At 36.6% G+C, this 24,665-nt stretch overlaps 1 protein-coding gene across 4 annotated transcripts in view; it reads right to left on the reverse strand.

Annotated features, from left to right (window-relative positions):
* Nucleotides 1–239: 239 nt before the first annotated feature.
* The window catches only part of ANKIB1 (ankyrin repeat and IBR domain containing 1), a 92,174-nt gene continuing 67,748 nt past the window's right edge, over nucleotides 240–24,665 (reverse strand). For 2 of the 4 annotated variants that reach the window (XM_056335599.1, XM_056335600.1), the window contains exons 7-20: nucleotides 24,309–24,397; nucleotides 22,414–22,558; nucleotides 20,854–21,020; nucleotides 16,639–16,727; nucleotides 15,502–15,632; nucleotides 11,651–11,785; nucleotides 11,009–11,095; nucleotides 10,850–10,916; nucleotides 10,300–10,445; nucleotides 9,460–9,638; nucleotides 8,870–8,921; nucleotides 5,526–5,637; nucleotides 3,836–3,969; nucleotides 240–3,490 (exon numbers count right to left, since the gene is read on the reverse strand). In XM_056335599.1, the coding sequence (XP_056191574.1) occupies nucleotides 2,738–3,490; nucleotides 3,836–3,969; nucleotides 5,526–5,637; nucleotides 8,870–8,921; nucleotides 9,460–9,638; nucleotides 10,300–10,445; nucleotides 10,850–10,916; nucleotides 11,009–11,095; nucleotides 11,651–11,785; nucleotides 15,502–15,632; nucleotides 16,639–16,727; nucleotides 20,854–21,020; nucleotides 22,414–22,558; nucleotides 24,309–24,397 (2,286 nt within the window). In that variant the 3' untranslated portion in view covers nucleotides 240–2,737. The remainder of the gene's footprint in view (nucleotides 3,491–3,835; nucleotides 3,970–5,525; nucleotides 5,638–8,869; nucleotides 8,922–9,459; nucleotides 9,639–10,299; nucleotides 10,446–10,849; nucleotides 10,917–11,008; nucleotides 11,096–11,650; nucleotides 11,786–15,501; nucleotides 15,633–16,638; nucleotides 16,728–20,853; nucleotides 21,021–22,413; nucleotides 22,559–24,308; nucleotides 24,398–24,665) is intronic. The other 2 variants (XM_056335601.1, XM_056335602.1) reach the window with 2 other exon arrangements.

Raw genomic sequence — 24,665 nt, forward strand, 5'->3', positions numbered from 1 at the left:
ACAATACTCCCTGCAAAAAAACAAGTGCACAGTATGGAGTAGCAATTAAGATAGGATTGTCTATTTTAGATTTTGTTTTCAAAGCTTAATAAGTACCTTATTTTTACACATCAAAACATTCAACTTACTATATGGTCCCCAGCTAATCTGGCACAGGACTGAACATATCCTAAAAATGTCTGTCATCAGTCTTAAAAATCTGCTACAGTAAGTCTAAAATGTAATGAAACAGAACGTAATTAGTTTAAGTAATAAATGTTTAATCAAAGAATTTTACATATTATTAACAGCATTCATTTGGCCAAACGTCTACATGGTTGTAGTATCCTACTTGTATATAAAGTGGGAATGTATCAAGTATAGACTATGAAAGTGCAAATAACAATTCAAGGTTAGAGTAATTTTTTTACATTATAAAATTAACAGGTTTACAAAATAGTCTTGCCAAACTTTATTTTTGAATTGTAAAGTCAATGACTATGGTGTTAAAATAAGTACCAAGAAAATACAAATTTAATAGGCTAATTTCATGCTTGTAAGAGTAACACGGGAACAATGGATATACTGCACAACCTAACCAAATTACAAAAAACCAGAACCCACAAACTTCACTATCTTCACAGAGAGCACTCTTACATATCTTACTGTAACTTTGCAAGACATCTCAACGCAATACACAATCTTTTTGTGAGAATCTTTCTATTCAGAAATTACAATTCAAGGAAGCTATGCCAGTTAAACAACTTTCAGACCAATTCATGATGACAGTTCATGAAGAACTGTTTTAGTTGAAGGATTTCATACCACAGAACAATTTTAAATAGGTATTTTTCAAAGATGTCCAAAGGTTCATGATGACTATGTCAGGAGTAGGGTGGCTAGAGGAAGAGTTGGAAAATGAGTTCAGACTATTCTATTCCGTTGTCTCTAAAGATGCTTGCAAAATGAACAAGGTTTTTATGGGGTAAGGGTAAAATATTCTTACTTCGTTTTTTTTACTAATATGAACCTTGTGACTGCAAGGTTCAAAAGCTGGATTTGCATGAATTAGTTACCAAAACACTCACTTGAACTCACAGTAATCAATACATAAACTTTGCTATCATGACACTTGCCTATACACACTCAGTAGTAATAAACTTTATATCATATCAACAAATCTCTGGTAACAGTTAAGCAAAACTTAAAATGGAGTGTATGTAATTTGCTTGTGTTATGACAAGTTTTGATTATATGTAATTAAAACAGCCATTTGAACAATTTACTCTAGTTGTAATTACATACTGTACCATTGTATCTCACTAACTGTAGATTGATGCTTTTAAGCAAATCTAAAACCGGTATTTTTTTTTCACGGTACAACAACTAGGAAAAGGGGGTTTTGTGGTTTTTTTTTTGTTTTGTTTTGTTTTTTGTTTGGGTTTTTTTTTTTTGTTTTTTTTTTTGTTTTTTTTTTTTTTACACTAAACAGTAATCACACAGCAAATGAATATTGTGCAATTGAACAAATACCTAGCAGTGTTTTGTTTATGCAAAAACACTGACTGAACATTTAGTTATTTACTGTAAAGGCAAGGCCATGGGTGGTTTTATGGAGGTCTTTGCAATTAATAGCATAGTTACTCCAGAACAGACACTGAATTTTAATTACTTGTTTAACTGTGGCAACTATCCAGTTGGGTTAGGCAAAGGCACCATAACATGTTGAGCAGAATGTGTTATCTGAACTTTAAGTGTGGGACTGGCTAATATATGAAAATTCTGTATTCCTGTATTTTTATAAAATGTTATCATTAAAAGTAATTGCACTATTAGTGCATAGAATGCTTTGTAGAATTATGAAAACAAATAACTATGATTGCACTTCCGTTAAAGTGTCTCTTAAAATACAGCATAGCTGTTGCTAACTCACTGTATTTTAATATTTAAAATAACTGTTTAACAGCAGCATTAGGTTTTATTAACTTAAGATACAGGCTACATTTAATTAAATGCAGTCACCATGGCAACACATGCCAGTTAAATTTAGAGAAGCAATGCTACCCAGTGGTTTCATCATTGCTAAGAATTGTGGGATTAGTTTGATAGAGTAACACTGCACTGTTTTGTTAGGCTACTGCCAGCTAACTATTCACAGTTTGGCACATTTGGACTGTAAATAGACATGAAAAAGTCTTTGATTTTAATGGGAAAGAATATCCCCTAAAACGTGTTCCTGGAGCAGTACTAAAGAGAAGCATTAAATACCTCTGTTCACACTGCTAACAAAAATGAGAAGTGAGTAAGGAAAAGATACGGAAAACAAAAACAAAATGCAAATGAACTGCTAAATGTTACTTTGGTGAAAGAATGAGTTCTAAAAAATGGAATAAACTATTTCTTAGGAAAACCAACCAAAATAATCAGTGTAAGCCTTTAATCCATACTTTCAAGTTAAGGATCATCAACCTAAGGCTAAACAGATGCTGCATTGTATTAGGAATGTGGAACACAACCTACTTATTCCTTTTTCTTGAGAGCAAAAAGGCAAGTACTACCTAATTAAATGCAAAGGATATTCCTTGAAAGGTTCACATTATTATAAAGAACTACAATTCAAGAGAACTCCTAAATATCTGTTGTTATGTCAGTGGTTACAACTGAGCTGCAATTATGTGGATCAAAGCCTCCATAATGCTTACTCCACATACTGTACCATCTGTCACTGCCACTCACTTACTCCAGATTTAGTTTTTATTCATACCAGATGCACATGTTCAATCCATTCACTTGAGGTTTGAGGAGTCTGACTTGAAGTATCTCCTGAAGTATCTAGGGTGCTTGTTACTCCCCTGTGGTTATCACCACTTTGTGATACCATTTCACCTGGAATAATGTTTTCTTCAGAAGTGCTTTCCTCTGTTTGCGTTCCTCTGCCTTCGTTTTTGAGTGCATCCTCAAACAGTGCATGCTCTTCCTGAGGCTCCAGCCCTCTGTCTATAAGGTTTGGTTGCCCTGCTGACCCATCTTCAGTACTGGGTTGCTGTGACTCCTCATCTGTTTCTGTACTTGTTGAGGGGATCAGAGCAATACTCTGTGGGTTCATGTCATGAAACCAGGCCATAATATTTCCAAGGAGATTTTCATTGGTATTGGGATCTTGACTGCTGGAATCAGCATCACTAGATGTTGAATATAATCCACTTCTTGTATCACTGCAGGGGTGTGAATGAAGACGATCAGCTGCAAAGGGATCATTGCCTGCACCTAGTCTCATCAGGCTGTCACCAAGTTCTAACAGCTCAGAGCTGCTCAACGCGCCTCTGGGATTATCTATACTTATGGGAGCAGAGTCCAATCTTGTAGGTAAAGAGGTACCTATTGCTCCTAAAGATGCCTCATTATTTAGAAAGTCTCTAGTTTCTTCATCTATGGCCAAGCCAGATTCCTGTAATGATAACTGAATGGCTAGCAGGATGTTTGGGTCATCTTCATCCAAAGAACTCAGAGCCTGTGGAAATACATAAAGGTTGCTTTCAGAATAAAACTTTCATCTTGTTACATATTTTGGATGAAAAGTAATTTGGGCTCAAATCTGAAATTAATTCATTATCCCTATGTGCCATTTATCAGAATCAATTTTTACTGACACAGTTAACAGAATTTAAAAGGTGATACTGTTACCACTAGCAATTGCTTAAACAGTTCTTACCGGTGTGAATGTATAATCTGTTGTCCTAAATTCTCCCTTTCTCACGGAAGAATTAAGATTTGGAGAGAGACAAAATGACACAGAAAAGCAGACCAGTGGAAGCCAAGCAAGCAGAGAGTATGGAAAACAGATCAGGAGAGATACCTGAAGAGAATCCTGGTTTTCAGAGCGACTGACAGGGGTATAGTCATGAAGTGAAGAGCTGTGCAGAATACCCATAGAAGCTGAACTCACCATGGATGTGCCATGTCTTCTACTACTGCCACCTTCCTGAGTGTCTGTTTGGACAATTGAAACAAAAACAGTTGAAGAGCCAGTGAGGAAGCCTTCTCCACTATTATTTAGTCAGAGAATCTCTTCCTTCCTTTTGGATTCCAGCTGTGCAATTTTACTCCTTTATTCATTCAGAATGAAATAATCCAGAACCTTCCACACCAACTCTTACGCAGTGGCAAAACACCAGGCCCACTGTTTCAGGAGTGACTGCCTGGCTCATTTGTGCCTTTCTGCTCTCGATACCCTTCTTCTCTTCGAAAGGATGGGGTACGCCATCAGGAGCATGAGCCCTTTGGCAGGAGGGGCAAAGTGCTTCTAAGGCACATACATGATTTATGGAAAGTCCTGAAAAATACTGCACATGGACACGATACAGGATGCATTTACAACAACTCAGCTGTAATGCTGACATTACATTAATTTTTACCATAACATTGCTGCACAATTAGGAGTGGAGTCATCAGTGTATACCTCAGCAATTATTGACATTGTTGTTTTCTTAAAACAACCAACAAAAAAAAGGAAAGTAGTAAAATGCTGTTTCTAGAAAAATTGCTCCATAATAAAAATAAAATGGAAAACTCAATTTTCCATTTCAAAACTCAAAATGAAGTAAGGGCAGACAAACAGCATGCACTGGTCATCACTACAATATCCAACTGTTCAGTCAAATTCTAGTCCTCAAACTAACAAGATGGGTTTGCATTTTATATGTGTAATAGGGAAGGACCAAAGCTCACCAAAATTCTTTTTACAGTTTCTAAAATAAAGAACGCATTTGCTTATTTCTCCTCAGGAAAGGATTTTTTTGTTTTTAGAGGACAAGCTATGTATAGGACCTAAGTTCATGAGACACAGCAATTAGAGTTTCTGCAGCGTGGCTTAGCCACCGAGCACACAACTAGTAGCACTGAAGAAACAGTGTCACGGGATGATTTGGGTTTGAGCTATTTTTGTACTGTTGCAAAGGTCCTGGCAGAACAGCCCAGACAGCCAAGTTACAGTGACCTTAAGGTACGGTGCTACCAGCCGTAGCACTGCTTAGAAAAGCAGCACGGTGGAAGCCATAGCCCATGGCGACTTGTTTCTTGGCTGTCTTTGCCAATACAGGAGTTCCTCTGCAGTGTTTTGGAATACAGCATTATGACCACCTGTCAGCAGGCCATGTAGCAGGGGAACCCTCTTCCAACTCTTTATGCAGAACTGGTCTCCTTTCAATTGGCATAAAAGAGCTGCTATATGGGTAAGACTGTCATATGAAGTATGCGCCCTTCAGAATTTCTTCAGAAAAGCAAACCTGCCCTAAGTAGCTGAGGAGCTGTTCGTGGGAAGATCAATGTATTTCTCTTTAAAAAGAAGAGCAGCCATAATGAACTCAGCAACCCTTGTAAGATCACATACAAAAATACAAAAATAACCCTTTATGATGTATCCTGGAAAATACAGCAATGTATATGAAACTTCTTTGAAGTGTGTCCACAGAAGAACACACACTGTGGTCACTACTAGCAATTTCTGAAGCAGGAAAAGAAAAAACCTAGCACCAGGCAGAACATACCTAATGTACTCTCACTGGGGTCATCAGGATCCGGAGTATTACTCAGCAGACTGTGCATGTCTCCACGTCGGCGCTGTCTGTGCCTCCTCCGATACTGAAATTCAGCATATTCCTGCATAAACCAAAGGTTACAAAATACAGGGCAGCATGCAGAAATATTTTTCTGATGTAACAAGCACCACATTTTTATAAAAAAATGTGTGATTTTATATGTACATTATAAAATCACCTGTTTTCAGAAAAATAAATTGCAAGTTATATCATGCAATGCTTAACATAAATAATAAAAAAAATTCCAAGGTAAGCCTAAACCTATAAAATAATGAATTAGCAAATAAAAATACTTGACATATTACTGACATTTTAATACTTGCAATCTCCCTTTTTAAAGAATACCAAGTATATATTTTTGTTTAAAAGCTTTGATGCCAAACTTTATATACACACACACACACTGTTTAATAAATATATACCTAGTGATTTTAGAGCATAAAAATAATTAATCTGAATTAGACCAACAGACTAACTCAGAGTCCCTGTACCAGCAACTGCCAGTATAAAATAACCTCTGGAAGACCATAGAAAGCTGGCAAACATACATTGGGACTTGTTACGCTCTTCCCAGCCTCCAGGACACTTTGCTATGCCTCAGAAACTTCTTAAGCCACAGCTGATACTCTTCGACTGAACAGGTTTTGATGGATTTTTATTCCATGAATTACAAATCTCCTTTATTTTTTGCTTAACTTGAGCGGTTAATGAGCCATACCACACAGATTTTAACTCCTGCAGCCTGTACTTTCTCATGTTATATGAATTTACTGAAGACGGTTTATATAACGTTTATGGAAAAGACTCATTTTTGACCACATGAACATAACATCCCAAAAGTTAATTATCTTAATACTTGGAAATAAATGCTTTGATTTCCATGTCTTTCCTATTAATAAGAGACTGATTTTTTGCTTTGAAGGCAAATTTCCAGATAACGTTTTTTGGTTAGTACAGATGACACTGAACTTGACTGGGTAGATAAGATCTTTCGTTAATTTCAGTTATTCATTTACACAAGGCAATAAAAATATACACGCAGGTACTAGCTCTTCTCTTCAGAAAAGATTATTGCTGTTTATTTCCCTGAGCCCCAAGCTGAGAAATCTGTAATCCAAAAGCTTCATTTGGCCGAATGAACTGGGAAGGATAACTACCTACCATTAGCTTTCCTTTCTTACATTAACTTTTCATCCTAGAATCTCTCAACATCTGAAGTATCTAAAACTTAAATCCAGAAGTGTAATTTCTCTTACACAATAACCTTACTACTTAATTTTGATGATATTATGATGGTATATTGTCTTTCCCTGAACAGTTTCAGACCAGGTTCTTAGTCATAATGACAGATGCAAGGCAAAAAAAAAAAAAAAAAAGATCACAAAATCATCATTGTGGGCAGATTTTTATCTGTGTAAGAAAACTGTAAGAACAGGAAAATAGCTGTACTTGACAAAAGCTGTATTTAGGCCAATGATCTGTCTTCAACAGCGTTAGTAGCATATGCTTGTTAGCCTATGAGACAGCATAAAAACCAGGACAAACATGAAGTGATTCTGCTTTAAAATATTCTTCCAGCTCCTAGGGAGCTCAGGGATTTCCTAAATGGTAGCGCCCCAAACCAAAATCTGGTATGAAAAATGAAAATAAAAACTTGATATGGAACAGTACAACTGAATTACTTATAAAATATGTATTACTGTGAATCAGACAAGGAATAATGGGAAGCAATCACTGAACACTAAGATTTATTAATCATATCAGATCTTATCTCTCATCTCTTTGCAGTAAAAAAGTATTTTTACCAACAGCCACTTAAGTTTTGGTTGCTTTTTAACCCTTAGAAAGACATCTTAATTACTCCTGATAAAAATTTATTTCTGATTACTTGGAGCAACAAATACATGTGAGCAAAAGAAGTTTTAATTTTGTTGGGTAGGAACATCATAGTTTCACATAATGGTCTACAGTAAGCAGTGTTCCTTGCTAAAACCAGTAAGATTTTGTTTTCTGTAATAATCTGGTATACACAGTAATTCTACTACTTGTCAGTAAAAGTACAGCTCTATGTAAAAAAAACCCTTAGTGAAACTCACTAAAACAAAGATGACTGCTCTTAATTCAACACAATTCCTTTAGGATAGGTGGTTGCAAGTATCCTTGACAGCTATGTAGCAAAGAAACCAACTTGCATCACACAGCATCACATTTAGGCAAATCATAAAAGCTCATAAGCAATCACCTAAGCATGACTGCAATGGCACCTACTGCTAAACAGCTTATCAACATATTGCTTATCAGCTTTTTCTCATAACCAGTTCCACTGATGATACAGTAACATCACAGTGAGTTTGACATTATCAAATGTGGAATTATTTCAAAAGCAAAGACTAAAGGAACTAGACAGGAGAAGCAAGTTGATCTTTTGTAGAGAAGCAAGAAGCTATTTTCTCACCAGTGTGATGCTCACCAACAACAATAGCAAAGGAAATATATAGAAAGAGTACATGGAGTTTTCCAGGATGCTTTAAAATGAGTAGCTAGAAAGAAAACAGCACCAAGGAAATGTTGAAATGAAGTTTCCTTCCCAACTGAATGCTTTAATCTAATGTTCTCAAAATATTGAATAAAAATTAAGATGATAAAGGAAAGCTTTATAGGAACCTTCTCATTATTTTAGTGCAGAGTCTCAAAAATTATTTACTCTTTCCTATATATAAAGATAACGGAATATTAACTTTAAAAACTATAATTTTCATTCTTGGTTAAGTAGCAGAAGCTCATCTCATTTAAGTATGTAATTTCCATCCTGCTTCAATAAATAAAAGTAAAAAGAAACATTTCAAGTAGTTAACAATATTTAGGCATATGCCTGTTATGTTTTTGTTATTACAGGAGGATGGAAATTTCTTAGACTTTTTGTCAAGATGTGCTGAACTGATGTTGCGTTCGAAAGTAATCTATACAATTTCATATATTTGTTACTGTAAGGTTCCCCAGCACACAGACACCAGTTTATATACAATTATAAAACTGGTTATCTACTTGGAAAATGATGAATACAACTCAGCTTGTCTAATGCCACCTTAAAATAACTATATCCATATTAGAGGCATTGCACAATTAGTGATTAATATATTTCCTTCTATTGTGGAAGAAACAAAACAGTAAGCTTAAACCAACTTGAAATGCTTTGAATCAAAATACGGAAGCTCTTCATGCAGATTGCGATCATACCTTTGTTTCTAGAATATGCAGAACTAAGTTAAAAAAATTAAAAAGAAATAGTTTACCTCAGGGGATGCAAATCCTAAATACTCCCAATCCCATGTTCCACCAGCAAAGCTATAAAATGAAGAGATACATCATAAAGTTTAGGAAGTAGCACAAGTATGAACAACCTCCAGCGCTTCAAAACCTATCAATATCTAAACCCTAGTGCAACTGTAACTCTAAACAAGTCTTCTACTTCAATTCTTACCTTGAAATTAATTTAGACAACCATACAATTAAATTGTTGACTATTCCAGAACTGCCTGATATTTTTAGCAAATACTTAAAGATTTTTGAAGCGTACCAGATATTTAGTGACAATCTTGAAGGCAAAAAGAGAAATGGAAGCCATGACATCTACTCCTTAATACAGCACAGATGGGGTAGCAATTTAGGTTACAACATACAGAGCAGTGATGCTCAAGTATGTTTTTCCTCAGTGCAAAGCTGGAATTCCACGAGGATCAAATGTCCAAGAAAATATTACTGCCCGGTGATTTCCAGCCACCACGCTGATCAGCTCCACTGTACCTCACGTTCCAGCAATGGCAGCAGCTTCACGCGCTTTGGCAGCTATCATTTGACCTGCCCAGAATTTTGGTTGGGTTACCTGCGCCTGGGTGCTTCTGGCGAGTCGGCGGGAGCCACGCCACGGGCCACAGAGGCCAGGAACTCCTGCCGCTTCTGCTGCACAAGACAAGCTGCCCGGATGATTTTATGGCGAGGAGTCCGAAGGTAAGGCCTGTTCACTTTCTGTGCAAGGTCTTCAGTGACCATTTCTAGGTCTGTCTGCAATAGTTAATAAGTAACATAATTTTACAGTGAAATGCAAACAAGGGAGAGCTCTACACCATAAATACCGAGCAGAATTATCTCTATTTTCCTGAAAATACCATTTGAAATACCAAAATAACCCAAAATGTTTGTCCTCTAGCCTACCCTTTTACCAACCTAAATGCTGTCCTCCAGCCTGGAGCACGGCTTCCCTGCACTCACAAATACTGAACATCTTCGGAGGCCCTGAAGGAAAGGAAAGGAGGTGGCAGCCCCTGCCACTGATGCCACTGCCACCCAGGTACACCCCCAGTTTTGCCCCCACCCACTTGTCAGACACATGAGTAGGTAAAGACAAGAAGAGCTAGAGGAGATGAAGACTGTAACTAAAATGTTACCCTCAGAAAGCAGATGAACAGGAAATGATGTTCTTCCTTTCCCCCGCCACCTGTCCTTATCTCTTTCCCCTTGCAGCAAAGCGTTGTTTTTAAAAATTGAACTAAAAGCTACTGTGTCACAGAGTAATAGAAGTGGGCTAATTTTCCAAACTTGGTTACAAATACAAAATCAGTAGATCAGTTTTACACTACAAAAATGACAAAAAGACACTGGTAGTAGTATTAAAAAAAAAAAAAAAAGAGTAACGTTAGAAAAGCAAAATATACGCATGTATTACCTGCATAAGTTCAAATATTTCCTTCTTTGTGCTTTTAGGCTCCAAAAAGAATCCATATGGATAAGAACACTTAAGAATGCGGCGAGTTTTTAGAAGCTCTTGCACTGCATCTTCAATGAATGTGGTATCAGGACAGCCTCCCTCAGCTGTAAGAGGAAACAAGCATTGTGAAAATATTTTCCTGGTGATGTCAGCATTTCTTTTAGCGTATGAGTTTTCCTCAAAAATAAAATTCATATGTATGTCAGTTAAGTATTTTGCAAGTAAACAGCAGCAGATTCTCAATGACTGCACAGTGTTCTTACTGAAGAAGTAAGCACAGAATATTAGCTTCTGCCTTACTAATGCTATTTTCTTCTTGAGTCTTTGGAATATTTAAGATATAATGTACATTTAGCTTTCAGCCACTGCTTATGAATTCCAGTACTGGAGGGATCACATCACACAGCAGACTGATGTGAGATCTGTCCAGAAAAAAAAACAAAGGGTTTAACCGTAACAGAGATGATTTGATTTTAAATCAAATTCATAGATCACAGCAAACACTTACTTCCACTGAGAGCTCTGCTCAACTGCTCCATCTTTTCTTTGGCTGTTTTTAGAAGGCGCTGTTCTAACTAGAAAAAGAAATTAAATAAAATACAGTAAGATAATTATGTTTTGATTAATAAAATAGAAAAAGAAGTCATTAAAATGGCTTGACCAATACCTGGTAGCTAAGTTCATGGTTCTTAAATCTTGTGTAATAGTGCATAAACCTATCAAGCTCTTGAAATCTTCTATGCTTCTTTTCAGCCTGGAAAACAATAGGGAAACAAAAGAAACCAAGATAAATCTTACGATTTAATTTAGAAATAATCGTTAGAGATAATTACATAACCAAATCTTTCTATTCCCACTATACATGAAGTATTGTACACAATGCTGATGAGTGCCATATAAGTAAAGAGACAAATTTAATTTTTGAAATTTGCAAGTCTGCAAATACCATAGCCAGAGCGTTGATAGATTGTCTGTGCATGCTATTTAAACAGACTGTCCAAATGCCAAAATTAAGGCATGTCTCCTGTAGTGCACAGCAGCTAACAGCAGTACCAGCATGCCCATTTCACAAAAGGGAACCGTGGCACAGAAAAGTAAAGTAACTTGGGTAAATCACCAGTGGTTGTTGCCAAAGCCAAAAGCAGAACCAAATCTTATGTTTCTATAAAAAAAGAAAAGCAGTGTTTTCTTTCTGTCTCTTTGATATATTTAAGATACATTTAGAACTTGGGTTTGGAAGAATTTTGAGGAAACTAATCCTAAACAGAAAACTGCAGCCTTAGCGCTATTTTTCAAACACATTCATTACCTCTACTGTCATCTCCTTGGACTGTTCCTCTACATGCTGAATAACCTCATAGCGAGTGCATCTGTAGTAGCCACCAGTGGAAGAGCTGTGCTTCTTCCATTCTTCTAAGCATATCCAGCAAAAGTCATATTTGCACTTGATAAAAAAAAGGAACAAGGGGGAAAAAAGAAAAAAAGTTGGTAACATTGTAGGTTCTAACTTATGCATCATTATTCCTCCATGAACAACTGAATTAACATCATTCTGAGTCTGCTTTTAAGGAGCCTCCTTCCTATTTTACCTACTACAGATCATCTCAGTTATCAAACCATGTCAGTCATAATTTTTGTTCCTTAGATCACAAGACTGTGTTGCATCTACATGTTAAGTTTTAAGTGGATGAAGTAAATCAAATTATAAATACAGCTGTTCAAGCCTGATTTGTTATCGTTTTTTTAAAAAAATCCCATTTTTTAAGCCACACAGAAACTGTTCATGAGAAAGACTGATTCTTTTCCTAATATCACTTACAAAAATGTGATTACTGGTATTTCTGTGATGTGGTATTCCTGATGCGAAGTATTAATAACAACTACTAAAGCAAGAGAGAAGAAACCAGGACAAAAACTTTGAAGAATGGTTGTGTCAAGGTAAGCCTCTTCTGCATTGACTCAGTAGAGAGCTTTCAAAATAGGCAACACCTTACAAGATCTGACTTATCCAGGCTTCTCTGTGTCAGAGATCAAACTTCTCAACTCAGCACTGATTTCTCAGCTAGTTTATTTCAAAATAATTGCAGCTATTTGCAGATGGATGGGCAAAAGACTTTATGACTTGGTGAATTGTGTTTATTTTACCTATTTTACAGATAAGCAAAGAAAAATCCTGAAAAAATGAAGGAAAAATTTACATTAATTAATATGAATCCATTAATATTATTAGAATTTGATAAATTAAGTCATATTTTTTCTGTCTTTCATAAGTTTAACCTTTCCAGGAATGTCCATACCAGATGTGTTTATCTGTAGTTGTTTTATACAATCCATTAGATATATTACAGGAAGAAATGAAATCTAATTATTGCATTGTATGTTATTTCATGTCAGCAGTAGTGCCGATTTTCTCCTAAAAAGCAATGCAGACTAGGGTGTTATTGTCTTGTCATTGTTATTGTCTTGTTATTGTGCTGCACCCTCTTGTTCTTAAACTTTTTGAAGCTGTAAGATGAGTGCAGAGAATGAAGTATGAAAACGACTGTCTACAGAAGTGTTAAGTGTGTATCACTGTATCATTTGCCTATCATTCAAAACTACTCATACTCATTATTAGAAAAAAAAATTACAAAATATTCAAAACCCAGTATGAAACAACTTGTTTCACAAGCAACAGAACTCATAAAGCTTGACTTCCTATTAATTTATGTGTATATGCTCCTACTGCAATAATCTCATCTCTCCCAAACTATCTCCCCTCCATGACCACTCCACTATATATTCCTTCTAATCTCTCATATCTCCAAAAGCGTCCTCAAAACCCCAAGATTCACCCAGTGTTCCCAGATCCTAATTCAAATACCTTAGTCCCATTAAACATTCAAGACTACATCATTTGTTTCTACACATCTCCCAGCCCCCTGAGCTCTGCATTTTGTGCCTTTCTGATCACCTAGCCATGCAGCAGCACTGCCAGGGCTTCACGTCTGCTGCCTGGCCACTGTCTGAGACAAGCAGAAAAAGTAATTGCTGAGCAGGTAACTGCTGAGTAAGTGTTTCTGCCTCTCTCTTGGTGGCAGTACAAATTTAAGTCTCTGCACCATACAGCTAACAAGTTCCAGGAAACTTGCAGTAATTTAGTGTCTGTTGTGCTGGTTTTGGCTGGGAAAGAATTAATTTTCTCCATAGTAGCTAGTATATGGCCATGTTTTGGATTTGTGCTGGAAACAGGGTTGATAATACCAGGGATGCTCTAGTCCCTGCTGAACAGTGCTCACACAGAGCTGGGGGCTTCTCTGCTCCTCACCCCACCCCACCAGCGGGTGGGCTGGGGGGGCACAGGGGCTGGGAGGGGACACGGCCGGGACAGGTGACCCCAGCTGAGCAAAGGGATATCCCATACCATACGGCGTCGGCTCAGCATTTGTTTTGCTTGTGCAGCTTTTGCTTTAGTTATTAAACTGTCTTTACCTCAACCCACGAGTTTTCTCATGTTTACTCTTCTGATTCTCTCCCCCATCCCACAGGGGGGAGTGAGCAAGCGGCTCTTTGCTGCCAGCTGGGGTTAAACCACAAGATCTGTGAACCCTCTCTGCTCCTTCATGTCTGGTTCAAAGTACCCAGGAGGTTAAAAAACTACTACAGGTAGGGGAGTGAGAAAGCAGGTCTGCCTAACACTTATCTCCTTAGAAACTGGTCTCATAAACCTGTAAGATATAAGTACAGAAATGTGATTTTATGAATAAAGAGTATCCCCCTTTACACCAAGGTACATGCTAGCTGCTATGAGGCAGTCGTAGCTTATCATGTAGTAGGCTTGAGCAGACCTTACTGCAGCAAAGGCAGAAGCTCCACCACAGACGGTCACTTCAGAGGAAGAGACAAGTGAGGTGACCACTATACCTGTGTCTGAGCTCTGCAATGAGCTTGAGGATACCCTTCCTTTCCTTCCTCACTAGGCTGAGGGAAGGCAGCTTCAGTTTGCAAAATTGCTCCACCACAAAAGGAATCTGACTGTTTTAAGGACACCTGAAGCTGTTTATAAGGTACAGCATCAAAGAGGAAAAGAGAACGGTGGGTGTCAGCCAGTGCCTCAGAACGGTACTGAATTAAATTATCTATGTTCAGCAGTGTTTAATGGCCAAAGTCTTCTTCAGCTCAGTGGCAAAAGCTGCAACATACCTTTCACAGTTTTTAGTACTATGAAACTGATGAGCTCTTTTAAAATAATTCAAGCTAAAAAAAAAAAACCAACAAAAAAACCAACGGCAAACTTGCCATAAACCAAAGTGGAGGAGAATCTGTTCTCTGCTGCCACAGACAAAACCAAAGAAAGGCATACACAAAAAAGGCCCAACCTTCAATTTGTATCATAGAAAGAGAGACACTATGTGATTGTAATATAAAGAAAATCAGATCTGCATAGCAATGCAGAGAGACTAACATATTTCCAGAAAAATAAAGGGAATTACTTTCTAAATCTCTTAGCTTTTTATTAGACTATGTAGTGAGTGCTTTCTTGTTTTCAATGATGCCGCCTCAAAGAGGTATTAGCTGTAGTTATAGAAGATATTTCTGATATAAATAGTATTCTAAATATGCTGCTTTTAACTAATTTGAGAGAAAAGGAATTCTCAAATGATACTGAACTCATGGCAAAACATTTTTTTCTATTTCGGTGACACAGTGCAAGCTCATGACTAATTTCTTGGATGCTGTCACCAAAGAGTTTCTTTTGGAATTACTCTTTGCTGTCTTTTCATTAATCTACTGATTAATTCCTGTTTACAGTTTTCTATTTAAACTACTCTGTTTTGTTGCTATGTTAGAAAAATAATGCAAAAGAAATATGTAGTAAGGCAAAACCTTCATTAAAGCTTACCATTCCTCAAAACTTGCATCTTATGCCAACTAAGAATGTTCTTTCTCTTCTACATTATTAATGATGATTAAATTATCAAATTATTTCTGTTTCCTCAAGTTTCATACTGTATTGCCAGTAATTCTTCGGTGTTTAAGACATTTGATTGTTACAGTGTTCATCTGCCAGCCAAACAGCAAATATTACACATTTTCTTTATCTGTGCTCCTAAAATGTGTACATGACACACGATCTGAAGGATGGGCTTCACAACAAAATATATGAAGGGTCTTTCTTACCTTTGCACATTGCATGTGGTTGCAGCCCTCATTCTTCTGAATTGGAGATTTGCAGTTGGCGCATGGTTTGGAGTTCGTTAGCAACCACAGGCAGTTGGCAGCATCTTCATATGCCTCACTCACTCCCACAACTTTTTGAGGGTGACAGGAGGATATGGAGCATGCAGAAACAGAGAAGTTGAAATTGTACTTGTGTAATCTTTGGTGAAAATCAAATTAGGAAAGACATATGTTTACCTGTTTCTTGACAGAATATTGTTATTACTCACTATATATATTTCTCACATCTACAAATATATATAAATTTTCTAATTTATATGTATTACACATACTATTTCTGTATATTTCCACACATATTTCTATACAATTTTTTTTATATATATCTATAGGACATTTATAGTTTATAAATGAGCAAATACATACATGAGAAAGATTGTCATAGTTTGACAAAGTATTGTGTATTTTGCCTCTTTATAATCTATGCTTTCCAGAGTATTTATAACATATTATGGAAAGGCTCTGAACTGTGGTAACCAAGTTAAGTTAGTATTTATTCAAATTACTGCTAATCTTTAATCTTTTTTAAATGCTTACCAAGAAAATGTCTGTCCTGTGTAAACCCAACCTTTATTAGTTTTTTTCAGTAAATATTATTTATCATTAAGCCATTCCCCACAACTCCCTTGCAATTCACCCTCAACCTTACAATCATTCTCACCTGTTGGCTTGAATTAGTTTTAAAGCACACAAACTGCATGGAACACAACCGAAACAGAAGTGCAGACTGGGCTACAAAAATTGCCGAGGACAAATGAAGCCATATTCAGGAATAAATCAATTGATTAATGAAACAAAGCTGTAAGAGGAAGGGAAAAAGAGTTTTGTATGCCCTGACTGAACCACAAGCAGGTTTATGGGGAGGAATGGTTTACAATCTACCACCGAGCTGCCTAATAGGCTGTTGAAGTGTGAAGCAGCCCCCCATTTAGGGGTTCAGTTTTCTTCCCCTCGTACCCCATTTTTTAACTAATGTAGAGTTCTTACCTAATGCAACTAAAAAAATCCCTATAAACCCAAAAGATAAAAACAATAGCAAAAAAATATTAATCCCCACCCATCCCCCGGCATGACTCTTACGTTCTTCTGGTTTCATTTCAGATATTTTCTGCAGCCAGTCCTTCCAGGTTTGGCAGTCACAAGGTTCATGTGCTTCACCAAGACATTCCCTGAAAATGACGGTATATACACAATTACTTCTAATTTAGAGATTTAGAATTAAAGTTAAAATTGGTTCAAGCTAAACCCCATGGAAACGTATGAAGACATACTCAAAAGTCAGGAAGATAAAAAGACATCCAATTAACATTACTTTAAAATACTCTTAGACTACTTGCTCGCAAGCATAGATGACCATTATTAAGATTAACAGAGTGAAATGAGACAGGAAAAGAAAAAGAGATTTTTATGGGTACTATAGCACAAAAAGTGCTAGTTTCTGTGATAAAGGTAAACCAGAATAAAGAGATTATCCAAAAGTAGGTAGTTTGCTATAGCTGAAATGCATTTTATGTAGAACTACTTGCATCTATTCAGTTGTAATAATTAATCTTTAAGTAGCCTCAAGCTTTTAATCTAGAACAAGTTCCAAGTCCTTCAACACCAGCATTAAGTATTTATGGATGTTTACCCTTTCCACCAGAGCCTCTTAAACGGAGGCTTTAACTTAGATATGTGCACACAGTGGAGAAATGAGTCCCTTGAGCTTCTCTTGAAGTTACTACTAGCATTAAGGATGGCAATCACTAGCACGCAGTGGCAGATATATAGCTTCCAGATGGTACTTTGGTGTAGATGTGTCAATATGGACTCTGGATTTGTAATGACTCCATTTTTTATTGGAATGACAGCAAATAGCCTCAGACAAAACAATTCAGAGGGAGTATATTTCACATGGGCACCGGCTGCATCAGAGCATATGGAAGTTTTCTGCAGATTCAATGGTGAACTGCTCTCTGCAGCACAGATTCAGAAGCTACATCAGTACTGTTCTGATCACTTCTGTCCACATCTCAAGCAGAAATGCAAGAAGGAAGAAAAGGTTACGGTAACAGTTTTCAACCTTTTTGCCACTAGCTAGTCTGCTATCAAACAAGCTTAAATTCACTAGACAAGGGTCTCTGGTTTTGAGATATTTAAGATCTGTAGCTGGGGAAGATCGTATTGGAATGAATAACTAGTCTGTAATGAAGTAGTCTCGGCCCTGGTTGAAAACTGACACCTTTCACTTCTGTAGGACAGCAGTACACTTAAATCATTGACTTCAAGAGAGCCAGGACCTCTCACACAGTATTTGTTCCCAGAAAGAACTGAAACTAGCAAAAATTAACTTTAACAAACTCACTTTTGAGTTAAAAGTTGATTAGTCAGTCTATTATGGGGTGGCAGGGGGAGGTGGTGTCTTTAATGTTTTCAAATTTGTAAATCTGTGGATTTTTAATGAAGTGCCATCATATATATATAATATATAGATATAGATACATGAGATATATGACAATGAAAACAGCACTAAAGAACAACTTCTCATGGAAGAAGTTCTTCCTTCAACCCACCCCAGAACAAAGATTTTTTTATACTGGGATGTCATTTTACTACAGCAAGTGAGTAAAATTTATGAGCCTATCACTCATAAAATTTTTTATGAAACAAAGTTGTATTTTGGAAGACTCCCTGACAGCCCTGAATGAAGGGAACTAATTGCCGAATGGCTGTGCCAGTTAACAGCGCTAGCCTTGCCAAACTGCCTGCCTCATGACTCAGCAGGATGAGTTACGTGAAGGTGCAGCACATACTTAATACAAATGCAGCAAGTTTCAACAAGTTAAAATACATGGAAAGGCTTAAAAGCATCATCCAAGAAGAATGCAGTTCCAGATTTTCGTTCCCCTCATGATAATATTTATGCAATTTAATGAATTTTGAATCAAAATAGAAAAACACTGTTTCCGATTTATAATCAGCTTCCCAAGAGCACCTTGAAGAGATGTCTCTCCCACAGAACAAGACTCTGCTTCTTATCTCCATCTAGGATGAAAGGAGTGAGGCCGGATGGTACAAAACGAAGTCTGCACTGCCTGCTATGACTAGCTTCCAGAAGTGTCTGCTCACTGCAATTCCTTGTGCATCTGAAACAGCATGAAGTGGTTCTAATATGTTGAATGTATCTGGTAATACACAGATGTAGGATTTGTGCATAATTTTCATTTGTACTACATTTAAATATCTTAGAATGTTTTTTTCTGAAAGGGAATGGAATTCTGTGTTTGTCACAATAGATTACATTTTGTTGAAATCACTGTGAGTCATGGGTAATGAAAAATGAGCAAATTCTAAGGAACTCTGTTTTTCAGAGGAACATTCCTACTTCCACACTAAAAAGAAAAAAGAAATTGCTCAACAGACTTGGAGAATTTTTCCTTTCTTGCTTTCATGAGTAGGAAAGGCTGTAGATCCAGAAAAAACAAGTGGTTATTTAGGGGTTGGTTGGGGTTTTCCAATACATAAATTCCAAAAAATCTCTTACTAAATGAAGTATCAGTAGCTATTACAATGTCTAAGCTGCAGATTACCTGGGTAAAACTTGCAGAAATGACCTAAGTATGGAACTGTGGAATGTGCTGGTTGAACTTTACAGGTACAAAGCAAGCTCCCTTTAAGCATACAGTAATGATGAAAATCCTCTGAACTGAGAATACACTTTCTTTTTCTCCAGAGGGACTCATTCGTGCGTGGGGTTTTGTACTGTAACACTAATATGGCTGTCCTCAGCAAAGGGTTCTGATTTACAGTACTGCGGGATGCTTTGGTTGCTAGCAGAACTTTACTGCCATCTCTGAAACTCTTCATTTGCTTTTGAGGGGATGAAAAAAAGGCCTTGGAAAGGTCTTCTTGCACATTTTGCTGCTAAAATGAGATCTTTTCCAAGATCTTAACCATATTTTCTTGTGCAGTATCTCAAAGCATTAACATAAAAAAGCATTCAGAAATATTATCAGGAAACATAAAGATGACATCTCTCATAAAAATTTGGCACTCAGAGGACATTTTCACATTCAGAGGACATTCTGGGAAGCTAGTACATTCAGCCCATGTAAAGGAAGCACAAGCTGGCAATGTCTGAAGAACCATGTCAGTATTACACTAAAGTGGTCTCAAGCTTTGTCCTTCAGGTTAATGGAAAAAATGATTCTCCCTCTGTAATCAGAAGCAAGGACAGTACTTTCTGGTGGAATAGTACTCAGTTTTGTTATAAGTTCACTGGTAAGAAAAACATTTTCTGGTTTGTTTCCACAGGATTTGTTTCTTTCTGAGCTCTCCATCCACTATGAACAACCCCTTCTAAGAAGCTCTGTTTTCTGGCTTCTGTGGTTGTTTCATTATGTCTACTTTCCTCTCATTCCTTCTCCGTTTCCATTCATATGGGCAAAGAACTAAAATCAGAAGCATCTTAAATAAGACATTAAGAGTCTCGTGATATTTGGAATCAAGCACATTATTCAGGATCTCTTCTTCAATTGAAAAACGAAAAGGACTACTCAGCTTGTTTGAACGTCTATACTGTGGTTGACCCTTTTTCATTTCCCAACAGCAAAAAGGATGCCCCACAACAATAGTCATAAATGGTCAGTCTGATAAAGTCAAGGAATTAGGACAGGGCTTTGCTCTGCACTTCAGAAAAATAGAAGACAGGCAATGTGAGGGATCTTTTTAAAATATCTTTAGGCTTTTTAGTCCTTCTCAAGCTTGTATTCATCTTAAGACTCAATAGAAGATAACATAATGTAACGACCATGAAGGGAAAGAAGGATTGGAATGATCCTGGACAGAATAGCTATGTATGAAGCAAAAGGTCCTTCATGGCCCTGTTTAAAGTACAGCTTCTTTGATGTGATTCTAGAACAATTCAGAAAGCTAAAAACTGCTGATTTTCTGTACTGCAATTCAGAATGTGCCATGTTTCAATTATACAACTATCCAGAGCAGACACAAAAATCCCTTCACCAATATCCCGCTTCTCCTCTGTCCTCTCAGAACAGAACATCACAACACTCCATACTGCTGTTTTGCATCTAAGAGAGCCAATAATAAGACAGTATTATATACCTTTGCTGTGCCCCAAAATGCTAAAATATTTGTGCACATAACGTTATTTAGTGCATGGATACAGGACAGTACAGTCATATACCATCCCATACAATTTTTGTTGCGTGCTTGGTACTAAGTGGGACTTTTAAATTAATTCTGGAACAGCAGTAACTGAGTTTATGTAGATGTAGGTAAGTTTCTAGTACTAACCAGCAGAAAAGATGTCCTTTTCCACAATCTACAGCAGGGGCTTTTAGCATAGGGAAGCTAAGCGTATCTGATCCTGCTGAATTTGATCCTTGCCTTGTTAGCCTTACTGCTCTTTCACAGCCTGGTATAGGACACCATTTAATAGCAGGATTATTTTCAACAAAGGCCTGGGGGGAAAAAAGGGAAAAAAGGAAAATGTTTTATCACATAAGATCAGATCTCATCACTGGTATAAACCAACCTGTATTCATAATCTTATTTTGAAGGAACAAAGCCAAAAAACATAAACACAATCTTGTAGCTACTTTGATACACTTTTTAAAATAGTTACAGGGAATAATTCAGTTTCCACCTTAAAGATGTGGTGGTTTCCTTTTTAAACAACAACAGTACTCCAGACTTATGCTAAGATACAAATTACTTACATCCCTAACAAAATGTTCAATGTGTGCAAGTCAATTCCTTTGTGATATGGCTTTACTGTAAACCTCTACTATATATGCACTGGTAATCGAACTGACTCTTGCAGTTAAAAAGAATTAAAACCTTACTGAATAAAACAAAAATCCTGTAATATATCCCACCCACAATAAACCTGAAATCAGAAGAAGACTAACTCAGGAATTTATCTCCAATCTTTTTTGGTTAATGTAGCAGGTCTGCTCTTGTAAAACCTGCTTCTAATAAATGAGGAGGAAAAGGAACTTTCACTACTTTACTTCAAACCTATGCTGATCACCAGCCACGTGAAATTTGAAGATATAAAAGATGAATCAGATCTGGTCATTTAATTTGAATCTTACTGTGTAAGACACTGTTACTGTGTATTAAAAAGAGACTTGTCACACAGAGAAAGCATAGTGCACAAAAAAAACATTTCTCTACCCTCCTTTGCCCTACCACCACTGACAAAGTAGCACATCAGCTCAAAGCCAGGTTCATTACTACACTAATACAGAAGAAAAAAGGTGAATTAGAAGATTGCTTTTAAAAACAAGTTGCAATGATGGAAATAAACACGTGAAAAAAAAATTGAACAGGAAAACCAAATCAAGGTTTTCCTACTTCTCTTCTGATATACAGCAATCATATAAAACATCGGATGGAAAAAAATTAAATAATTCACTTGTACTAACAAATTTTTGAAATGGAAACAAGAATACTATTTTTGAATGTAAACAGTCCCTTGGTAATAAGAATACTCCAAAAACTCTTAACAATTTTAGATAGCCAACATAAACAAGTCCAGCTGATTAAAAGCTTCATATCACCTGTTACAAACATTACTTTGATCAAATCTTGTTATAAATACTGCATTAAGTTACACATTATGGAAGTTCTGCATTTGTGCTTAAGGAGTAAATATAATGTTCTTTCTTTTTCTCACTGGTATATCAAACATTGGTATTATGGCATAAAAGCCAATAATTCAGTGTACATATTTATGGATTTCTGTTTAGAAAGTTACAGACATATTACAGCATATCACATAGAAGTTGTAAGGTTCTTTTTATGAAATGAAATACAGTTCAACAGTACAAGAACAGTTTGATAATTTACCTTGATGTCAAATTGAAGGTATCTTTTGTCCATCTCCTTGGAAACCACACTTTCTATGATGTCTACAGGCACAAGCTGGAAACAATCATACGCTGGGCAAAAAATGTTGTGAGCTTCACCCTCCTGAATTTTCAGATTCAAAAATCTGCCAGAATTTTGTCAGTCAGTATTTGTGAATAAAAAGTAAAAATTAAAAGGCTGCTGAATACTTTATACTAGGTTCACAGATATCCACATTTATCAATTTGTAAACAAACAATAGGAAATATCCCTTTCTGCTTCAAAGGGCTACAGATCTGATGAAGAGCAAAATTAAAAAAAAACAAAACACAACAAAAAAAACCCCAACACTGTCATGGTTCAGAAGTGAGCACCATCAGCTATGCTAGCCATTATGTGTTTGTGTTTTTCATCCTTGCCACTTATAAGAGACAGCTCTTCAGTGTTTAATTAAACTGAGCATTACTTCTAACTTAAACCAGAAATGGGACATATAAGTGTAATTAATCTAGGAAATAGTTAACTTGACATACAATTAATTTTTGCAAATATGCTAGTCAAAACAGGTCTCCTCTTGGAAACAAATTTATAAATTGAGACCTTTATAGTCCCTAAGCACCAGAATGCAAGACAGAGCGAGTTCAGGAATCTGCTAAAAGCCAGACTTTAGCTAATAGTGTACAAGGTAGCCGAGTTTAAAATCTGTAGCTTATAAAAAAAGTTTTATATATATGTGTGTGTATATATATTTAAAATCATATAGAGGACAGGCAGCTATTCTAGTCACCTGGGATCCTTCAATAGTTAAGGTAGGGAGATTTTCCAATTCATCCCATCTTAGATTCATTTCTTAGAATAGGAGAACTCAGTCCTGGCTGTACTCTGGTTAACAGAAATGACTGGCTCTGAAAAATGAATCCCACCCTACCGCAAACCACAACCGCAAATGCTTGCTTGACATTGAACTGTACCTCTGAGTGCATGTGCAAATTGCAGTACACATAGTCCAGCACCCAAATTAGAAGCACCATGTCAAGCCAGTGATCCCTTGGTAATTTCTACATTGCTGCATAGCAATTTGCAAGACAACAGAAGCGTGGCTATTAATTTTCTTGCCACTGAAAAGAACTGCCTTCTAAAAGCTCACATTGAAGAGAAAATGCTCTTCCTTAACACAGGAGGAATGGATTCACATAAATTGGGATGATCTGCAGTACAACTAGCTGTGCTGATATGACACTATAACAAGACACTACAGTGGTACAGCTCAAGTAGTATAATCTCTGAAATGGGGACAAAGAAAAATACAAAAGGCACTGCATACAGACATAATTATTCCTGGGAAGTATGATTAATATTTATACTAGCATAATTATCCATGTCTGAGTTTTTTACTGGCATGACTATTCTGCTTTTAAAAAAAATTTATGTAGTAACAAGAGCATTACACTAACAGAACTTTTAAGCTAAATCTACTCAGTTGTTAACCCTCAACATAAGAAAGCATTTTAATTGCTTTTCTGTCTGGAAATGGATTTATGATGCCTAAGTTTATTGTGCTAAAGTAAGAGATGGAATTAAGCATGTGCTTAATTTAGAAAGTGTAAACCCCAATGCTGCCAACACCACATACATAAAGGGTAGGCTCACCTATTTACACACAGGCTTAAAACATTTGCTTAAGAGTTTTTCTGAATCAGGACCAAAACAAACTTTATATAGAACAGCTGATGGCCATTTTTGAGTGATAACTTAAATATCTGATGGGGTCAAACCACCAACTCTTTGAAACCCAAACAGTACTTTAACATTAGCTGTTTATGGTCTTTGTCCTTTCCTCTTCAAAATGGCAAGTATCAAAGTTTCTCAAAAGATAGAAAAGCACATCTACTCACGCCTCCCAGCATGCTCTGCAGAAGTCATGTCCACAAGGCATATCCACTGGCTCTTCAAACACAGAAATATTACACATACAAATGTCACACTGTAGATGAAAAAAATACTTCTGATTAAGAAATACCCTAAAGCCTTTCATGCTGTTAGCGGGACATGTTACACAAAGGAACCTCAGCAAAAATTTCAAGGAGTGCTCAGTAGGAGGAGAAAAAAATAATCTAATTGTAACCAGAAAGAAAGTTATTTAAGCTATAGAAATAGAAATGGTAAAGATTAGGTATATATATTTCTATGCCTCCCTATTGAAAAAGCGTATTTTGGGGTGCCTTCCATCATGTCCTCCAGCTCAGTGAGTG

This window comes from Falco biarmicus, chromosome 4 (assembly GCF_023638135.1).
Source record: "Falco biarmicus isolate bFalBia1 chromosome 4, bFalBia1.pri, whole genome shotgun sequence".
NCBI lineage: Eukaryota > Metazoa > Chordata > Aves > Falconiformes > Falconidae > Falco > Falco biarmicus.